This window comes from Rhinolophus ferrumequinum, chromosome 2, assembly GCF_004115265.2.
Source record: "Rhinolophus ferrumequinum isolate MPI-CBG mRhiFer1 chromosome 2, mRhiFer1_v1.p, whole genome shotgun sequence".
In the NCBI taxonomy this organism is placed as follows: domain Eukaryota; kingdom Metazoa; phylum Chordata; class Mammalia; order Chiroptera; family Rhinolophidae; genus Rhinolophus; species Rhinolophus ferrumequinum.
The window spans coordinates 104,669,800-104,686,651 of record NC_046285.1 but is presented as its reverse complement, the minus strand read 5'-3'; the positions used below and the strand labels follow the sequence as shown (position 1 = coordinate 104,686,651).

The 16,852-nt window shown below is 44.4% G+C and overlaps 1 protein-coding gene across 2 annotated transcripts in view; it reads left to right on the top strand.

Annotated features, from left to right (window-relative positions):
- The window catches only part of DSCAM (DS cell adhesion molecule), a 640,159-nt gene that overhangs the window by 518,566 nt on the left and 104,741 nt on the right, over positions 1-16,852 (top strand). For both annotated transcript variants that reach the window (XM_033091571.1, XM_033091562.1), the window contains exon 16: positions 4,615-4,685. In XM_033091571.1, coding sequence (XP_032947462.1) covers positions 4,615-4,685 — 71 coding nt within the window. The remainder of the gene's footprint in view (positions 1-4,614; positions 4,686-16,852) is intronic.

Below are 16,852 nucleotides of genomic sequence, written 5' to 3'. Positions count from 1 at the left end.
TGTTTATGATCTATGTTTGGTTAGTTGCCTGTTTTGTTCACTGCTGCATCCCAGACACCGAGAACAGTGTTTGGCACCTGATAGATGCTAAATAAATAATAGTTTAGATAACTAAGCTATTTATTTAATAAGTAGTTATAGTTATTTAAATGAATGCAACTTTTCCCCATCTAGATATGAACAGTTCTTGGTTTTATTTTGGTTTTTAACTAAACACAGTCTTGGTCTGCTTTGCCCGGCAAAGAGCGTTCCTCTCACCCACAGTTTTTCTATCAGAGATGAACTCGTGTTTGTAGAATCATGCAGTTATCCCCTTGTCCATTTTTTATCCACTTTTGTACCCAAGTCCTTGCCTAGTTTCAAACATGGCACATACCGTATTTCCCCCAAAATAAGACCTAGCTGGACCATCAGCTCTAATATGTCTTTTGGAGCAAAAATTAATATAAGACCTGGTATTATATTATATTATATTATATTATATTATATTATACCCAGTCTTACATTATAGTAAGATAAGACTGGGTCTTATACTATATTATATTAATTTTTGCTCCAAAAGACATATTAGAGCTGACGGTCCGGCTAGGTCTTATTTTTGGGGAAACACACCAGTAGGCCCTCAGTAGGTTCCCCAATAAGGAAACCAGAGATGGCGATTTGGGAGTGATTCCCACTGGCGTGGTTCACTGCTGAATGACTGATTTATCCCCAAGTTTCTCCTGGTGAGGCCAGGAGATTGATACGTGGAGGAGAGAATATTTTGAGGGCAGAGGGGAGAGCTGAGGCTGAGCCTTGGGTCTGTCCTGGAAATGGGGACTGTCCTCCCACCACTTCAGTGGGGACCTTCACAAAACACCAAACCAAACTGGAAAAACAAATTGTCCCCAGTTCCAGTGATTGCATCATTGGATTCATATTTTCTGATAGAATCAAGGGTATTTTTGTAAACACTTTCCTTGTACCTTTGTTTTTAATTATGATTCTCTCTCAACAAGAATCTGAAGACTGCGACCGTTTATTGCCGTATTCTTGAGAAGGCCACACGAAAGGCCACCACTCAGACACCCCCAAAGGACGCAGCTGAGGCAGCGCCCCAACATTGCCTCTGATTCCCAACAAACAGTCTCCCTGTGAAATCGGATTTACCACAATTAAATTAAAATAATCAAGCATCCGTAGAGCTGTCAGAACTTAAAATAATTTTTTAAGAAGGATTCTTTTGTGAATGAACTGCATGCTTCTCCTGACCACAGAATTATCAGTGGTGATGAGAAATCCATTCCACATGTTTTCACTGGATCTGATTATGCAAAGATCCCTGCAGAATGGGCTCGTCCCTGTGAGCAGAACGTAGGGGCAGGGCTGCCGTATTCTTGAGAAGGCCGCACGAAAGGCCACAGTTCAGACACCCCCAAAGGACGCAGTCAGCTGCTTGCTGGCCTCTCCCTCCGTCACTGTTCTGGAAATGAACTTCAGTGCTAGTTCAGCCTTTGCACTTAAGGAACCGATAAACCCAAGCGGCTGCACCCCCCAGAAAACGACTGTCCCCACGACCTGCTGGAGGGAGAAGTGTGCTCTGAGTTTCAGCCTGCGCACATTGATTTTCCCTTCAAAGCAAGGTCTTGTGCTTGACTGGGTCCCTGAGGACGCGCCCTGAGAGTCTATTGGGGGAAGAGAGAAAGGCTGACGCAAAGACTGCTTTGCAAACATGTGCCCAGCCCTACTGTGACGAGTCCCCCAGCTGGGGGGGGAGCTCTCAGGCATGGGCAGGAAACTGATGGAGACAAAAGAAAGCTGGAGGACGAAGGCTCTGAGCTGCCCAGGGCCAGGTGTGTGGAGGTTCCACTGAGATGTTGGACATGCTGGGACACGGGGTGCTTGGGGGTCTGGGGAGCAAAACAGAAGCATGAGGAGGACAGAACACAGATGGTGAGAAGTTAGTATGATGGGTGAGAAGTTTGTAGGGTACTCTGGGCCGATGTCCCCATCAAAAGTGTAAAATGTAGACCAGAATTGATGTTTAGGAACTGAATAGAAACTGGTACCAGACATAAATGTCGGATGTCAGGGTGAGAGGCCACGCGGACAGTGAGCGTTTTTCTGACAGTGGCAGAGGACAGGGGACAGGAGACATTTAGACTAGACTTCAGGGCTGAGGATGGCATTAGCAAGACTGAGAACGAGGGGCCTGGGGTAGGAAACAGCCTACAAACCTGACTGTCCTCCTGTCCCTACCCCGTCCTCCTCCCTCCCCCCATTCTTGTAAACCTTTCTAGCTGCTGAAAGATGCTCCAGTATTCCCATTTCCCCTCAAATTCGTATCTCAAAACTATAATGAACCATCTTTCCTGGAAATCGGCTCGCTCTCTAGACGTCCTTCTTCTCTCCTGGTCCCATCAGCCGTGACCTGTGGCATCAGCTTCCCCCTTCTTCCTTGATGTACAGGAGCCACCATCAGGTCTCACTGCTCCTCTGGCAGCAATCCCATGTCCAGGTCTTCGTGCCCTCCGTCACAGTGATGTTCCATCCCACACCATGTCACTGGTCTCATAGCGGCCCACGGCCCGGCACGCTGGCCCCTCGCCACGTGAGTCTCGTAGGCTAAACTGCCCCCACCCCCAGGCCAGCGCTGGCTCATGCAGAACACTCTTTTCCATTGGCCTCTGGAATCCCCCAAGCCGACATTGTGTCCCTAAAGCCCAAAACTCTTACCTTCACGCTCTCATTCTGATTTCTTGACTTCACGTCTTATTGTTTTGTTGAGAAGATAGAGACAGTCAGGTTGGAACTGCTGCCCTGAGCCAGCAAGGCTCCTGGAGGCCCCCCCACTGCTTCCTCCCTCCTCCCAGCCCGCTCAGCCCACCCTGTCTACTGCTGCTCCTGTCCTCACTGTTCCTTTACGTATACCTTTTCTTCTTATTATTCGAATTTCTCCATTATGTCTCCTATGTAAAAACACCCAATTATAATAACAATTATTATGATGGCCTATATTTACTGAGCACATTGTTTTCATCACATTCTGACATAAATTTTACTGTTTCATTAGATAGGGAAGGAAAACGAGGCACATAGAAATCAAATAACCTGCAAAAAACCACACAGCTACTAAGTAATAGAGCCAGAGTTTGAACTCAGGGGGAAAGATTGAAACGCCCATCAACTGAGCAAACATTGACGGTCCCTGACTTACAAAGTTTCCACTTAATGATTTTTCCTACTCCATGATGGTGCATGTGAAAGCTGTATGTACTCAATAGAAATGGTACTCCAAAGCTTGAACTTTGACCTTTCCCCAGGCTAGCAACACGCCAGATGATACTCTCTGGTCCTGCTGGGCAGTGATGGGGCAGGGAGCCCCAGGGCCCAGCGAGCCATGTGCTTACCAGGCGAACACCTGATAGATACTCTAGTGTGGTGATAAATGCATATTCAACGTAGGAGATTTTCAACTTCCAATGATTTTACTGGGACATAACCCCTCGTGAGTCGAGAAGCGCCTATACGTCACATTATTACTCAAAACTTCATCCTCTGGAAAAAAGGACAATGCTTCTCTTGACCTTGCCTCTCTCCAACCCAACCCTTAGCTTTACCTTTCCTTTCACTGTCCAAAATCTTCGAAATCAGTTTATGTTCACTCCTGCTTTGTGAGCTCCCATATGCTCCTCACCCTCCTGCAAATGGGCACCCGTCCGCAGAGTGGTTCTTTTGCAGCTGTGATCACAAAATCGTCAATCCAGCAATGTGTTCTCATCCATAGGGGTCTCGCCCTGCTGACTCCTGGGTCACTGTTTGCTTCTACTTCTCAGATAACACTCGCATGTATGCTGTGTTATATCATACTTGCGTGTGTGTGTGCGCGCGCGTGCGTGTGTGTGCATACGCACATCTGATTGTTCTGGTTAGATCATGAACTCTGGGTGGACAAGAGTGCTTTATATCCCTTCGTTCTATATTAGGCACTTAGCACGTAGTACATTTCTAAGACATATTAATTGACCCTCACTGGGTGTCATTGGAATCCGTACAATCATTAGAAATTGGGTGGTGTGAATTGCACGCTCTGTTTTGCTCTTCAACTTTGCTTCTGCCATCAGAGGCCACAGCCTATGGTTCACAAGAATTACAAGAATTTTTGATTGAAAAGTGTTAAGAACTAAAGCGATCAGGGAGACTCAAGACAGAAGAACCAGATTTTTTTTTTTTTTTTTTTTTTTTTTGCCTCAGTAGCTCTGAACAACCTGAGGGACCCCAAAGCCATGTCACTAGAAGAGACTTCCAAGGGAAAGACAAGGGTCTTCAACAACCACCACACACAGAGTTTTTTAAAAAATATGAAGTATTTTACCCATTACCTTGAGGTTTATTAATCAAGTTGTCAAAGACATGGGGAGGAAGAGTATAAGGACAGCCCTTGGAGTCATTTTTCCTGGGAGCAAGAAAGCCCAGGCTAAATTTAGTACAGAGTGACTCTGCCCAATGGATTTGCCCATGGAAGCTGAAAACGCTGTCTGTGCTGACAAAGCCCACGCTTGGGGACTGTGTCGGGCTGTGTAGGTTTCCATGCACTCCGGAAGTCATTCTAACCTGTGGGGTTTGGTCTTTCAGCTCCTGACGGCCCACCTCAGGACGTTCACCTGGAGCCCATATCATCTCAGAGCATCAGGGTCACCTGGAAGGTAAACCAAGCAAACGCTTGTCTTCTGGCACTTTTTCCTTGGGGGCGAGCACTTCCCTCATGTTAAGTGTTATGAGGCCAAAATACTAACATCCCATTCTGCAAAATTAGATTCAAAGTCCTTTCCATATGACCCAATATTTGTATTCCTATTTCGAAGACTTGGACGGCAAGCCTACATCCACAGAGAGTGCTGTTGTGTCTTGTTTTTATCTGTTGAATCTTGATTGAGTCCTAAGTGCTGGTCTCCAGGCAGAGAGTAAAAAGGGTGTGTCTGCCTCACTAATTTCATCCCAGGGGGGGACTTCTAATCACTTTTCCTACGTGGCAAATTGTGGTGTGTAGTACTTAGTCCACCGAGGTGACAGGAAGGAGAGCAGTCCCCGCTGTGCCACCAGCTGGCTGTGACCTCAAGCACGTCCCTTGTTTCCTCACTTGTGAGTGCCCTGCTGAGTGTCCAAGGTCCCCAAGTGTGGCCCACAGGTGCAGACTGGCCCCTGGTCAGGTGGGGGCTTCTGACCAGTGGCTGGGAGAGAGAGAAAACTTGAGTGCAAACAACTAGAGCGATCAGCATGCTGTTTGTCCAGAGGACATGTTTTTCGTACCGAAACTTTCCCAGCGAAGGAAGCAGTTGATTGGTGCTCTGTGCAAGGCCGTCACAAACCAGCGCGTTAGGAGGGACCTTAGCTGGTATCACTTACCTGGTGGGTGCAACTGCCTTGGGGACTAGCCAGCCCTTAGTGTGCCCTTGGAGATAACTCCCTTAGGTCACATTCCATCTTATCTAGAGAGTTCTTGTTGGGCCAAACTGTCTAAAGTTGTACTTACTGCTCCAGTTCTATATTTCTCTCATCACATGTGTTTTCTTCTTGCCTCTTTCCTCCCCCTTTTCCTGTGTTCTCACTTGGAGCCGAGGGCAACAGCCCCAGTGAGGTCTTCCAGGCGCACACCTCTTGTAACCATTCAACACTAAACCGGCTGTACCTGTCGCTGGGTTTTTCCTTCGAGCATCAGCTCTTTCATAAAGTGACCAGAGTCTATAGCAAAAAGAGCTTTCATTGTAGAAGTGGATGCCCCCTTTGTTGTTAACACACGTTCATGCAGGAAGCCCCTTTGTGTCAGTTTTTTACAACCCCAACCTGTGAGTTGTGATTCCGGCGGGCAGCATGCCGTGACTGTTCAGTGGCTCAGACAGTGCAGGCCACACAGTGTGGGAAGGGGTGTCATTCAGCTTTGTGAGCACATCCGCCAGCTGCGAGCATCACACACTGGGTTATGAAAGGCACTTGGCAAGCCCTCGCCACACACACGGCCCAGCCATGCTACAAAAGGAATGCTGACTCACTCTGACTTGAATTAAAGACTCTGTGAAGTTTGACCCACTCGCCCTCTTCAGCCCCTTGCATTTTTGCCACTGAAAAAGAGCAGCTATTACTGTAGCCCCTAAAGCTTTTTGGGTCTTGCTTGAGGGATGTGTCTGTCCACGGAGCTCTTATACCCAAACATAGAAACTTTTCAGGCTTTAAAAGGCATTACATCCTTTCTGTCTCCATAGAAAAACAGCAAAAGAAGTCAGTAAATTGCAGTTACGTTTCTTCTTAATGTCAAAAGGATGAATGTGGTGTAGGCTATTAAAAGGAAGCCTTGCTTCCATCAGTTCATGAGGCGATTGAAATATGCTGTTCACAGAAAGTGATTTATCTCAGAGCAGCCGTGCCATTGCCTGGACTGTCAGCAGGCAGACAGATGTGTGGGTGACTTAACCAGGGAATGAGGTAAGGGCTGCCCATTCGATGGCTTTTCATTTCTCATTGACCTGATTATGTAAGGAAAGTGCATCACTGATTCAACCAAACTGTATGCTCTTATCCAGAATCCAAGGGATATGTAAAGTAGGATATGGTGCAAAAAAAATGTGCCTCGGTTTTATGGTGTAAAATTCCAGATTTACATTTTGTGTAAGGAGGTGACAGGAAAGGAGAAGAAAGGAGGAAATAAAGAAAGAAGGAGAAACCACGTGAGCCCAAGGAGGGAGCCCCACCTCAGGCAGCCAGGATGGAAATTGTAGGACATCTGAGGTAGAAACCCATTCAGAGTCACAGGCCAACTGATCACGAGCGAAAGATGTGCTTCATGGAGACACATGCGATAGAAGGGAGAAGAGCTCCGGGGTTTGGGTGGGAAAATGGCATTTTAGATGCTGAACCTCTTACAGATCAGGAGCACCTTTCTATGACATCGCAGACATGTTAAACTTGTTTAACTATCATTGTACAAACACTTCAGTAACACACGCCTTCTGTTGAACAAAATGAACAGCTTTCCCGCTTTATTTCAGTTATTTCTTTCACCAACGTTTCAGATTTTAAGATTTTCAAGTCTGGCACAGTTTGCACATGGCCTACTGAATATAGACCAAAACCCAAAAGACACTCTAGGCTGTTCAACAGCAAGCGGCACCAGCCTATTTCAGGGTCATCACTCTGTCCTCCCCGTTTACCAGGTACCAGGCATGCCCACAGCTGTCATCTTCTCTACTTCTCCACAGTCGTTGCTCACACTGTTCGTTAATTGCATTCTCCGCTCGGCCTGCCCAGTCCTGCTTACTCAACACTCCGATCCTGTACAACGCTCTCTGTGAACATGGGTGAATCTCCAAAGTGGAATTCGTTGTTTGGTCCTCTGTGTTACCCATTACTCAGTGATGTTCCCATCACATGTTTCTAATTTCCATTTGATTGCATCACTCTTTTGTCCTGTGAGCTCATTAGAGGCAAAGAGTGTCTCATTCATCTTTGAGTTCCTGTGGCTGGCACATTTGCATGAATGAATGAATGAATGAATGAATGAATGAATGAATTCTTATGTAAGTGGGAAATGATAAGGCCTATAATACAAGTGTTCCAAATTGCACTGGCCTCTGAAGCATTGCGTCTATAGAAACTGCCATGGAGAAGGCATCCCGGTTTTCAGGACCTGCCAGTACCAGGCTGTGATACAATGAGGGTCTAATTCATGATACAGTAAAATACATCTGGGCAAACAATGGCGGACACCCAAAGATGTGATCTATACTCAGTGTACCAGATAGGCCAACCACTTTACATGTGGGTTTCTACTAAAAATGTATTGAAAAGTGAATAACGGTAATGGTCCAACTCATTTGTGACAAGTTTTAGAGGAAATGGCCATCTGCAGATCACCTCAAATGTAAGCCCACAGGATGATGTCCAAGAACAAGTAACATATTTAATTGTCTTCATTATGCAAGATGGAGGCTCAGAAAGAGCTCTTAAACACTTTACATATTTTGAGTTAAATAAAAATGCTAAGCAGTGCCTTACCAGGAACTCAAGCGATAATGTAAGTGGTTCTAAGTAAAATAAAAATGAAGTAAATAATAATATCCATTTTCTCGCTCTTTCTCCACACCCTTTGAAAAACCAAAGGGTCTGCATAAGCAAATACAATTTACTTTACTACATGTTTTTACTGGAATTATTCAAAATCAGAAAGAATATTTAAAGCTACAGATTATTGATAATGATGTATTTGATTAGGTACCTGAAAAATCATAAAACTAAAGAGTTCTTTGGTTTTTCAGAAAATTCGTATTTTAGTCTATCTCCTAAGTGTAAAACTACTGATAGAACATGTCTCTGTTGACAGTGCGGGTCACCTTCTCTTCTGGTCAGTCTCAGAATCAACTGATCCCATTTGATGCAAATTAAGGACAATTTGATTGCCTGTTATTTACGGTGCTCATAACAGAAAACCTTTAGTATTTGCAATATTTAATTATTATCAATATCTCAAAACATTTCTCCAAAGAGAAATTAAAGCAGAGATTTTTTTTCTTGTTGATGTAAATGTTTTGTTTCGTTTTGAATGAGAAATTGTTTTAGAGCCATAGGCTGTCCCCAAAATATGAAATTTTCAATTGCTTAAATATTGCACTGCTGAAAACAATTGTCAGACTGATGACTCAGGATATAAATCCTGAGAATAAGTTTCCCACTTTCTTGAGTCTCAGTATCATACCCTCTGGCCAAGATTTTATTTAGAATAAGCAGTGTTACAGAAGAGACACATGACTTCCATAAAATATAAACATTGAATATTTAGGGATGCAATTAAATTTCAGCAATCCAAAGAATGTTTTTAACTAGAATACCACATCACCACAATCTCCAATAATTCCAACTAATTGAGGCATCATTACAATCTATTCTATGCTTCAGAGATGAGCTCTTACCCTGGAAAATGGCTCAGTCCACCATTTTAAAAGTAGTGACTTTCTCAGTAACAACGTAATAAACTGCAGGCTCCACTTGACTCTGCCATTTAAATCCCTCTGCCTCTAAGAAGTGGCACACATGTTGGAAAAGGAACAATTCCAGCGCTGGTATTTCCTGGATTCCTGGGAAAGACATCTTCCTGAGCATTTATTTGCTTTCTGCCAAGTGCTGTGCCCATCTTTTGCCTGCATCCTGTCATTAGATCTGTGGGTGAACCCAGTCCTGTCCACAGGGGGATCCTGAAGCTAGAGGGACTCACTTAAGATCTAAGGGCTCATGACTGTAAGAGTGAGGGCCCCCACCCAGGCATTCTTACTCTGCCTGTGGGCTTCTAAGCAACCGAGAAGCTAACGCATGTGGAATGCCAAGATTGTAGTTCAAGTACAATAAGCTACAACATATATTAGTTTCCTTTCTTTTCCTTCCAACTTCATCTTATAAAGTTTCTCCAATACGATTCAAGTTAGAGAAAACAGGCAAAATTTACATTTTTACCTCCTAACACTTTCTTTCCGAATTATAAATTTAACCTCAGAGTAACTTGAGTAAATCAACACCCTTTGTTCTTACCTCAATTGAAATTCAAAAGAGCTGCCTTGACATTAATTTTGCCTAATTTTTTTAACTCTCACTTTAATCTTTAGGCTGTGAAAAATTACAAAATTTACATTTCTTTTATGAACTAATCAATCAGTTCTAGAGATGGATTTATAGCAGCTTTATTAAAAATCCTAATGACCAACATGACTTAAAAATATTTAAGGAATTTTCAGACCTTCTCATCTTAACAAGTCTGCACCCTTTCCTCTATAACAAGAGATTATTACCCAAACTAATTTCAAAATGTCTTGGTCAACCATATAGAGTCAGATCATTCTCTCTTGACTTCCTATAGGTGACTGGACTGTAAACTTTGTGAAGGTAGAGGGAATATTTATTCACTATATCCCCAGTAGAAGCACAGTGAATATTTGTTCAATAAATACATGAACACTCCCAGTGTTCACTTTCATGTTAAAATATGTATATCAAGAAGGGTAGCTTTTCCTTTGGAAACCTCTGGACTCCTTAGAAAACCATACCTGACTGTATTTGCATCTCACTTTTTTGTGCACATAAAAACTATACAGAGACCTTTAACAAAACCACTCATTTCTTATTTGTATCATTTAGAATATATTCTGCATCTCTCGTCATCTGTCCATTGCATTAGTCCTCTTGGTTTAGCCATGTGATTGGCCTTTCCAAGGACCCCAGTTGTCTATCCCAGAGCAGAGCCAACAGCATGCCTGCTCAAAGGGTCTTGACTGGCATCCCAACCTCAGCAGGCAGTCCTCTTGCTTCAAAGTACAGTGAGAAGATGCTGCCCACCTTTCCAAAAGCTCTTCAGCCGCCAAGAGTGTGAGAGCCAGGCCTGACAGCTGAACGTGCTGGGAAGGGATATTGGCTGGGACTCAGCTTAGGAAGCATGTCTCCATTCAATCCCGGTGGAAGTGCTCTCTCTCTCCAGCTAATTGACCCTGACAGGACACAAATTGAACTTGGACTAAAGTCTAGGACCAAGGCCATCTGCATTCATTCATTGGCAGTGCCTTCGTATGGTTTCTTCTGAAAGCTCTACATTGAGCCTGGGCAACCCTGGGCAAGACACCACAGGGCAGGTACTTCCATCATTCTGTTTTAGAATGGTTAGGTTCTAAAGGATTAGGTTACAACGTTAGGAGGTAAGGATGGTACTTTTTCCTTTACTTAGAGAACATATTATCAGAAATGCAAATAAGAGTAATGAGTAGGAACCATGAGGTTGCAACTTAAGAGCACAGTGGACACTTATGGTTGACCAGCTATAGGTCTTTCTTGATTCACTATATTAACATCACATTTTACAAGTAGACTAGGTTCTAAAGTTAGGATGCGAGGATAAAAATTACTTATGGTTAGCATAGTATTAAAAATGACATAATCATCTAGTAAGTACACTTTAAGTAATTATAGCCCTGAACACTTACAGTGTCACATATGTACTTCTATGTAATATTTACAGGGAAAAATAAAGATATGTAAAAATAGACCTCCATAATATGTCATTACATTATGCATAAAGTAAGATTAGCATACGTTAAAGGCATCTGCAGCAAGTCAATTGTGTATAATAAGAATACTTTGACGCAGTGTAAAAAGGACTGCATAGACTTGAAGAAAATTAGATATTACTCCGATCACTGTATCTGATAAAAATGACCTGGAGCAAGTTACTTTATTTGTCATTACTGAAGCTTGACCCTTTTCATTAGTTTCGATCTGAGTGTCCTTTTCATTATTCATATAGACAAATAAATAACAGTGCATTTAAATGGCATACTCTCTTTCTACTCAGCTCACAGCAATGACTTGATAACCATGAAGGTAAAGGATACCAGAGCACGTTAGAATACCTGGGCTGCTCTCTCGAATAACAACCCAGATTTTGATCCCCACCCTGGATGCTGTCCCCTCTCCTGGCTCTGGACAGCACAGTCCTTTCTGATAAGAAATGCCTCCCAGTAAATGTAAATATTACAAAATTGGCATGACAAAATAATAAATATAATTTCTATTTTAAATAATCTAATTAAATAAATAGGTCATCATTTTAAGGAAAGTATTCAGAAGACTACCTCATGTATAGTTTTGCTGGTTCTCATAAAATGCCGACTCTACTTTTCACAGAGAACAAATCTAAAGATCAAATTAAAGTGAATATGACATTGAGTATTATACAGTCACACATCCAATACTGCTGTTTTGGTTAATGATAGACTGCATATATGATGGTGGTAAACCATGTAGTCTAGGTGTGTGGTAAGCTATACCATCTAGGTCTGTGTAAGTTTCACTCTATAGTGTAAGTTTCACTCTACATTTCTCAGAACGTATCCCCGTCATGAAGCGGTGCATGACTGCAAATGAATTGAATGACTTCTAATGAGTGAGTGAATGAATGAATGTACACTCTTTAATGTGCTTATTTTTCTTAGCTGTCATTGTGACATCGTTCTAATGATAATCCCCATCTTAGAGAAATTAATAAGGTAGATAAGTTAGTAAATGGAGTGCAGATTTAGAATGTAAAATCAAAAAGAAAAAGGAAAACCTATGTCCAATCAAGAATTCCATAGACATCAAATGACATCTGCTATGTCACGGACCTGTCTCCCAAGGCAAGGGAAGCAATCTAATGTTACTTTCATTATGTAAAACATGCTGGACAAAGTTCTTCAGGATCTGTTGCAGGAAGGACTCCAGCAAGGATAGCACAGGCAACAGCCCAAGGAGACTTTGCTCCATCTAATTTCCACATTCTAGTTTCGTGGTCACGGGGAGCAGAACAGAAAAACACAATGTATGCTTTGAGATTCATGTCAGCGATACAAATACATTTAACTCAGCGCACTAAGATAGAATCAACATATTCTATTTTAAGGTAACCTTCCAGAATCGTTTCAAAGACCAAACTTCTCTTCGTATTCAAAATTTTTAAAACCGATCTTAGATTTTTTCAATGCCTGTGATGGATTTCTCCCGTTAGGACATTGTTTGAAAATTTTAAGTTGAGACTGAAAATAAAAGTTTCTTGTGCTTTCAGTATTCAGAGAAATACAGGAAATAAAACAATGCTACCTTTGAAAAGTATATCATCATGCTTGTGTTCCCTGCTAGTCACAATCTAAAGTTGGAAATAAGCCCTGTTTTTATATAAATAACAGAAGAGCTCAAGAGACATATTCTTACTGACTTTGAGAAGTGAGAATTCCCAAAGAAGGAAAGTGTGATTCAGGGAACTTGCAGTGTTGCCCCCAGGGATCTGTACAGATTCAGTGGCTCCATCTGCAGTTGGGGATGTGTCAGGCACATCTCCCCATTTCAGAACCAGGGTGCTCCCTTGTCCAGATGCTTCTAGCATGTTCCTGACTGAGCAGAATAGCCTACTAAATACTTTTTCAGTCTTCTTCTCTCCCATTACCCACTCATGCAGGTTGATGCCTGAAATTCCTCTAGTTGAGGCTAGTGCCTTTTATTACCCAAGTACAGACAAGACAAAGGTAAATAATGACAAGAGCAATGCCATTCTGTGCTTAAATCATCACAAACGTGTAAATGGCAGACATAAAATTTATAGCCCAAAGTCTACTGTTGACAGGCATTACTTGTCTCCTGATAAAACACAAGTTAGAACTTTGCCATCCCAGCAAGGAGGGTAACTAACTCTATCAAACACTCAGCCCAAACCCTGGCCTTTCTCTGCCCTTCCGCTCTAGGTGGCACCTCTCCACTCACCTTCCACCTCCCATCCCACCTCCAACCTCAACCCACCCAGTGAAATCTACCTCGCACTGGCTGTGGTCCACAACATTGTGTCCTAAGGGGTCTGCAGACATTTTCTGTAAAGGGCCAGAGTAAATACTTTCAGCTTTGTCTGTCAAAGGTCTCTGTCTTAGCTCTTCAACTGGGCCGTTGTGACACAAAAAGCAGACACAGCCGGTAAGCAAACAAGTGAGTGCAGCTGGGCTCCAGTAAGACTTTGCTTGGTACACTGAAACTTGAAACTCATGTGATTTTCACATGTCACAAAATATTCTTTCTCTTTCGATTTTTTTTTTTTGCAACCATTTGAAAATGTAAAAAGCATATACGATCTTAGCTAAAACAAGTGGCCAAACAGACTTGGCTCCAAGAGCACAGTCTGTCAACCTAGCTTTACTAAACTGAGAGGGGACCTAGGGAGAAGCCACATACAATTGAAATGTGTCACACGTAGCTTCCTGTTAATTGGTTCTTTGGGCAGAGATGTAAAGCCCTGAGGAACTCTCTCCAGGTGGGAAGTTAAAGCCTCCCTGTCACTCAGCAGGTCCTCTGAGCTTCAGATCTTCTTCAGTTCTTCTAGGCAGGCCTACTTAGCAGAAGTTACAGACTTGACACAGGGATCTGGCATAGGGTTGGGGCAGGTCATTCCTTTACAAAGCCTCCCTGTCTTTGAAACCCCTGCCTTCCACATTGCTTAGCACACCTGTGTCCTCTGTGTCCCTCCAAGATCTCTGTGGCCTTCTGCTGGCTCAGCCCCACCCTCCTTGGCCATCTTGCCATCCTCAGGGGCGGCCTTCACCTACAAGACAGCTATTCCCTGTTGGACACCCTCCCCGCACACACGTACACCCCATCTGCTCTGGAAGGGCCAAGTCCTTTGGGATCACACAGCTACCACTAAATAGTTGGGGCCCAGCCTTAGGCTCCCAGACTAGTACACACTCCCTCTCAGCATCTAAACACAAACCCGTTTCCCTCAAGCTCCCCATTGCCTGTAGACTTAAACGTGCAGGCTGGACCAGTCTCCCCAAACCTCACAGTCTCCAGGTGGATTCTTTCCTAGCTTGTTCCAGCTACATCCCTTGCCGGCCCCCAGAAACTTCTTTTGTGTCTCTCCACCTCATTCTCTCTTTCCCCGGTCTGAACCCAGGGTGCCTCCATTCTCCCTGCCAGGTCCCCAAATGGCTCCATTCCCAGGCTTGGGGACAGTGTGAGCATCGCCCTTCTGCCTGACTCAGACGTTCTCTCCAGCTTCGCAGAGCTGCAGTAGCCAACTCCCCTCCTCTGCGGGTACCTGAGTTGGCCGCGGAAGCTTAAGGAGGAGGCGTGACATCTAGAGGCTCTGAGGTTAGGCACAGGCTCTTCCTGGAGCCCACCTCTCACGGCTGCTAGACACAAAACAAAGCCTGATATGCATACGTGCCCTGAATTATCTTGTTAGGTCCCTGGCCAACACCACCACATAAGCCCTTATAGCTGATGAGAAATGCTGTGTGCGGCTCCCAGACAGTGAGCTATGCAAAGGACAGCAAAATTCAAAAAAATAAATAAATAAAATGGAGGGGTCTAGAAAGAGTAGCTATTCAACAACTGTTTATTGGTTAGATGAATGAATGAATGAGTGAATGGATAAATGGATGACTGATATGGGAGCCACCCTACAGTTTAGAAATTGAGTAAATGGAGTCCTGTCTTGCAGTAGTTAACCTCAATTTCATCCGGTAACATTCTAACAACCTGTTTCTAAATTTCTACATTTGTGTCCCAAGCCCACACACATCCTTGGCAGCCACTTCCTGCTCTTACCTGCCAACTCTGACTAGATTTGGGTGACTGTTGGCTACACATCCAAGTTCTCGGCCTCTCAACATAGTGCATACTTCAAACCTACTGTCACTCATGATTATTTCTCAAACCTGAATTCACTAGGTCCTTTGTTCTAAGCACCTCTCACTATCAGGTCATGTGTCCACTGTTTGTTTCATAACATGACACCCCCTCATTCTTTCCCAGCCCTCGATGGACAGCTTTGGGGAAGGGAATCAGGTGGCCAGGTAGAGCCCTCATATAAGACCTTCGATACGGATAGTGTATTTTGTGTAATGCAGTTCTGAGAGATGGAAATGAAAACATGCTTTGAGGCAACGGTGAGAGTCTTCTCCGCTCTCTGCCGTGGCTCCCTCAAGCATCAAGCGTTCACCTAAAGAGGCTGTGCTGTCAGTCCTGGTGGAGCCATCCGCAGTGCTCTGTCCAGCAAGACAGTTGTTCCCCGCCAACCAAGCCCCCACGTGGAGCAGAGCCGCTGGGCTGCTGTGTGGCTCGCAGGATCCTGAAGGTCTCACAGGCTTACTTGCATTCATTCCCTTTTGTTCTGCACAGAGAGAGAGAGAGAGAGAGAGAGAGAGAGAGAGAGAGAGACTAAGAAACTGGATTACTGGTGACCTGCAAAATCAGGGAATGTACAGTCATTGCTATTTGACTAAATTGTCCATCCCCAGTGGAGCCAATTCTAAACCTTTTAATGACTCCGCAGAGAGAACCACACTGGTTCTCAGACTGAGCGTGCCCCAGAATCCCCTGGAGGGTTTGTTAGAACACAGGCCACCAGCCCCTGCCCCCAGCGTGTGTTTCTGATTCCAAGCGTCTAGGTGGGACCCCAGTATTTGCCTAGCTTCCTCTCCACTCCTGCCCCCCCGCACCCCCCACAAGCACCACAGGGACCTCCCTGAAGGGTCACTGAGCAGTTCTCCCTTCCTGGGTCATCCCTGACTCTCTCCCCTGTGGGCCGCTGTGTCTGCCAGTTGCTTCTCTTGCCCCCTGCTCAGCAATGGCTGGTCACCCTTCAGGCCCAGATGAAGTCCAGCCTTCTCTGGGAGTCCTTCGGTCCCTGTTGGGCGGAGGCATGGCTCCTTTCTCCCATCCCTGACACGCTGTGTAAACCTTCAGCTCGGCAAGCACCACATTCTACTTTAATCACAGACCGTCCGTGATGCCCCGCCCACAACAGTCTCCAGTTCGTGACTGTCACATTTAAGGCACCCATTTGCTGAGCATGTGACCGAGTGGCTGTCCTTTATGTCCTTTATGGAAGGGGCTGAAGGAAGTACGCAAAGATGAGAAAGGCAGCCTCTATCCCGGTAATAAAAAGCAAACAAGGATAGGTTCCGTTTTGAGTGAGTTTGGAGGAATCTAAAAGGAACTTTTCAATTCATTTTTCAACTGAATTACTCACCATGTAGGAGCAATACAGTGTTTTTGGAATGCGGAATTCTGCCGTGGGGGCTTTGGCGCTCCGGTCAGCAGGTGGACCTTCCACAATGAGCAAAGTCCACTGGCCTGCAGTGGGACGGGGGAGGGAGAGTACAGGGAGCAGGACCTGGCTGGTGGCTTTCCGAAGCAGAGATGCCTATTTTAATCACTCACATCCATCGAGGTGCTGTGAGCACTGGCGCCCCTGTTTTCACCGGCTCCTTAAAGAGTGACGAATCTGCCACGGGCAGCTTGCAGGCTGGCTCAGATGCACGCA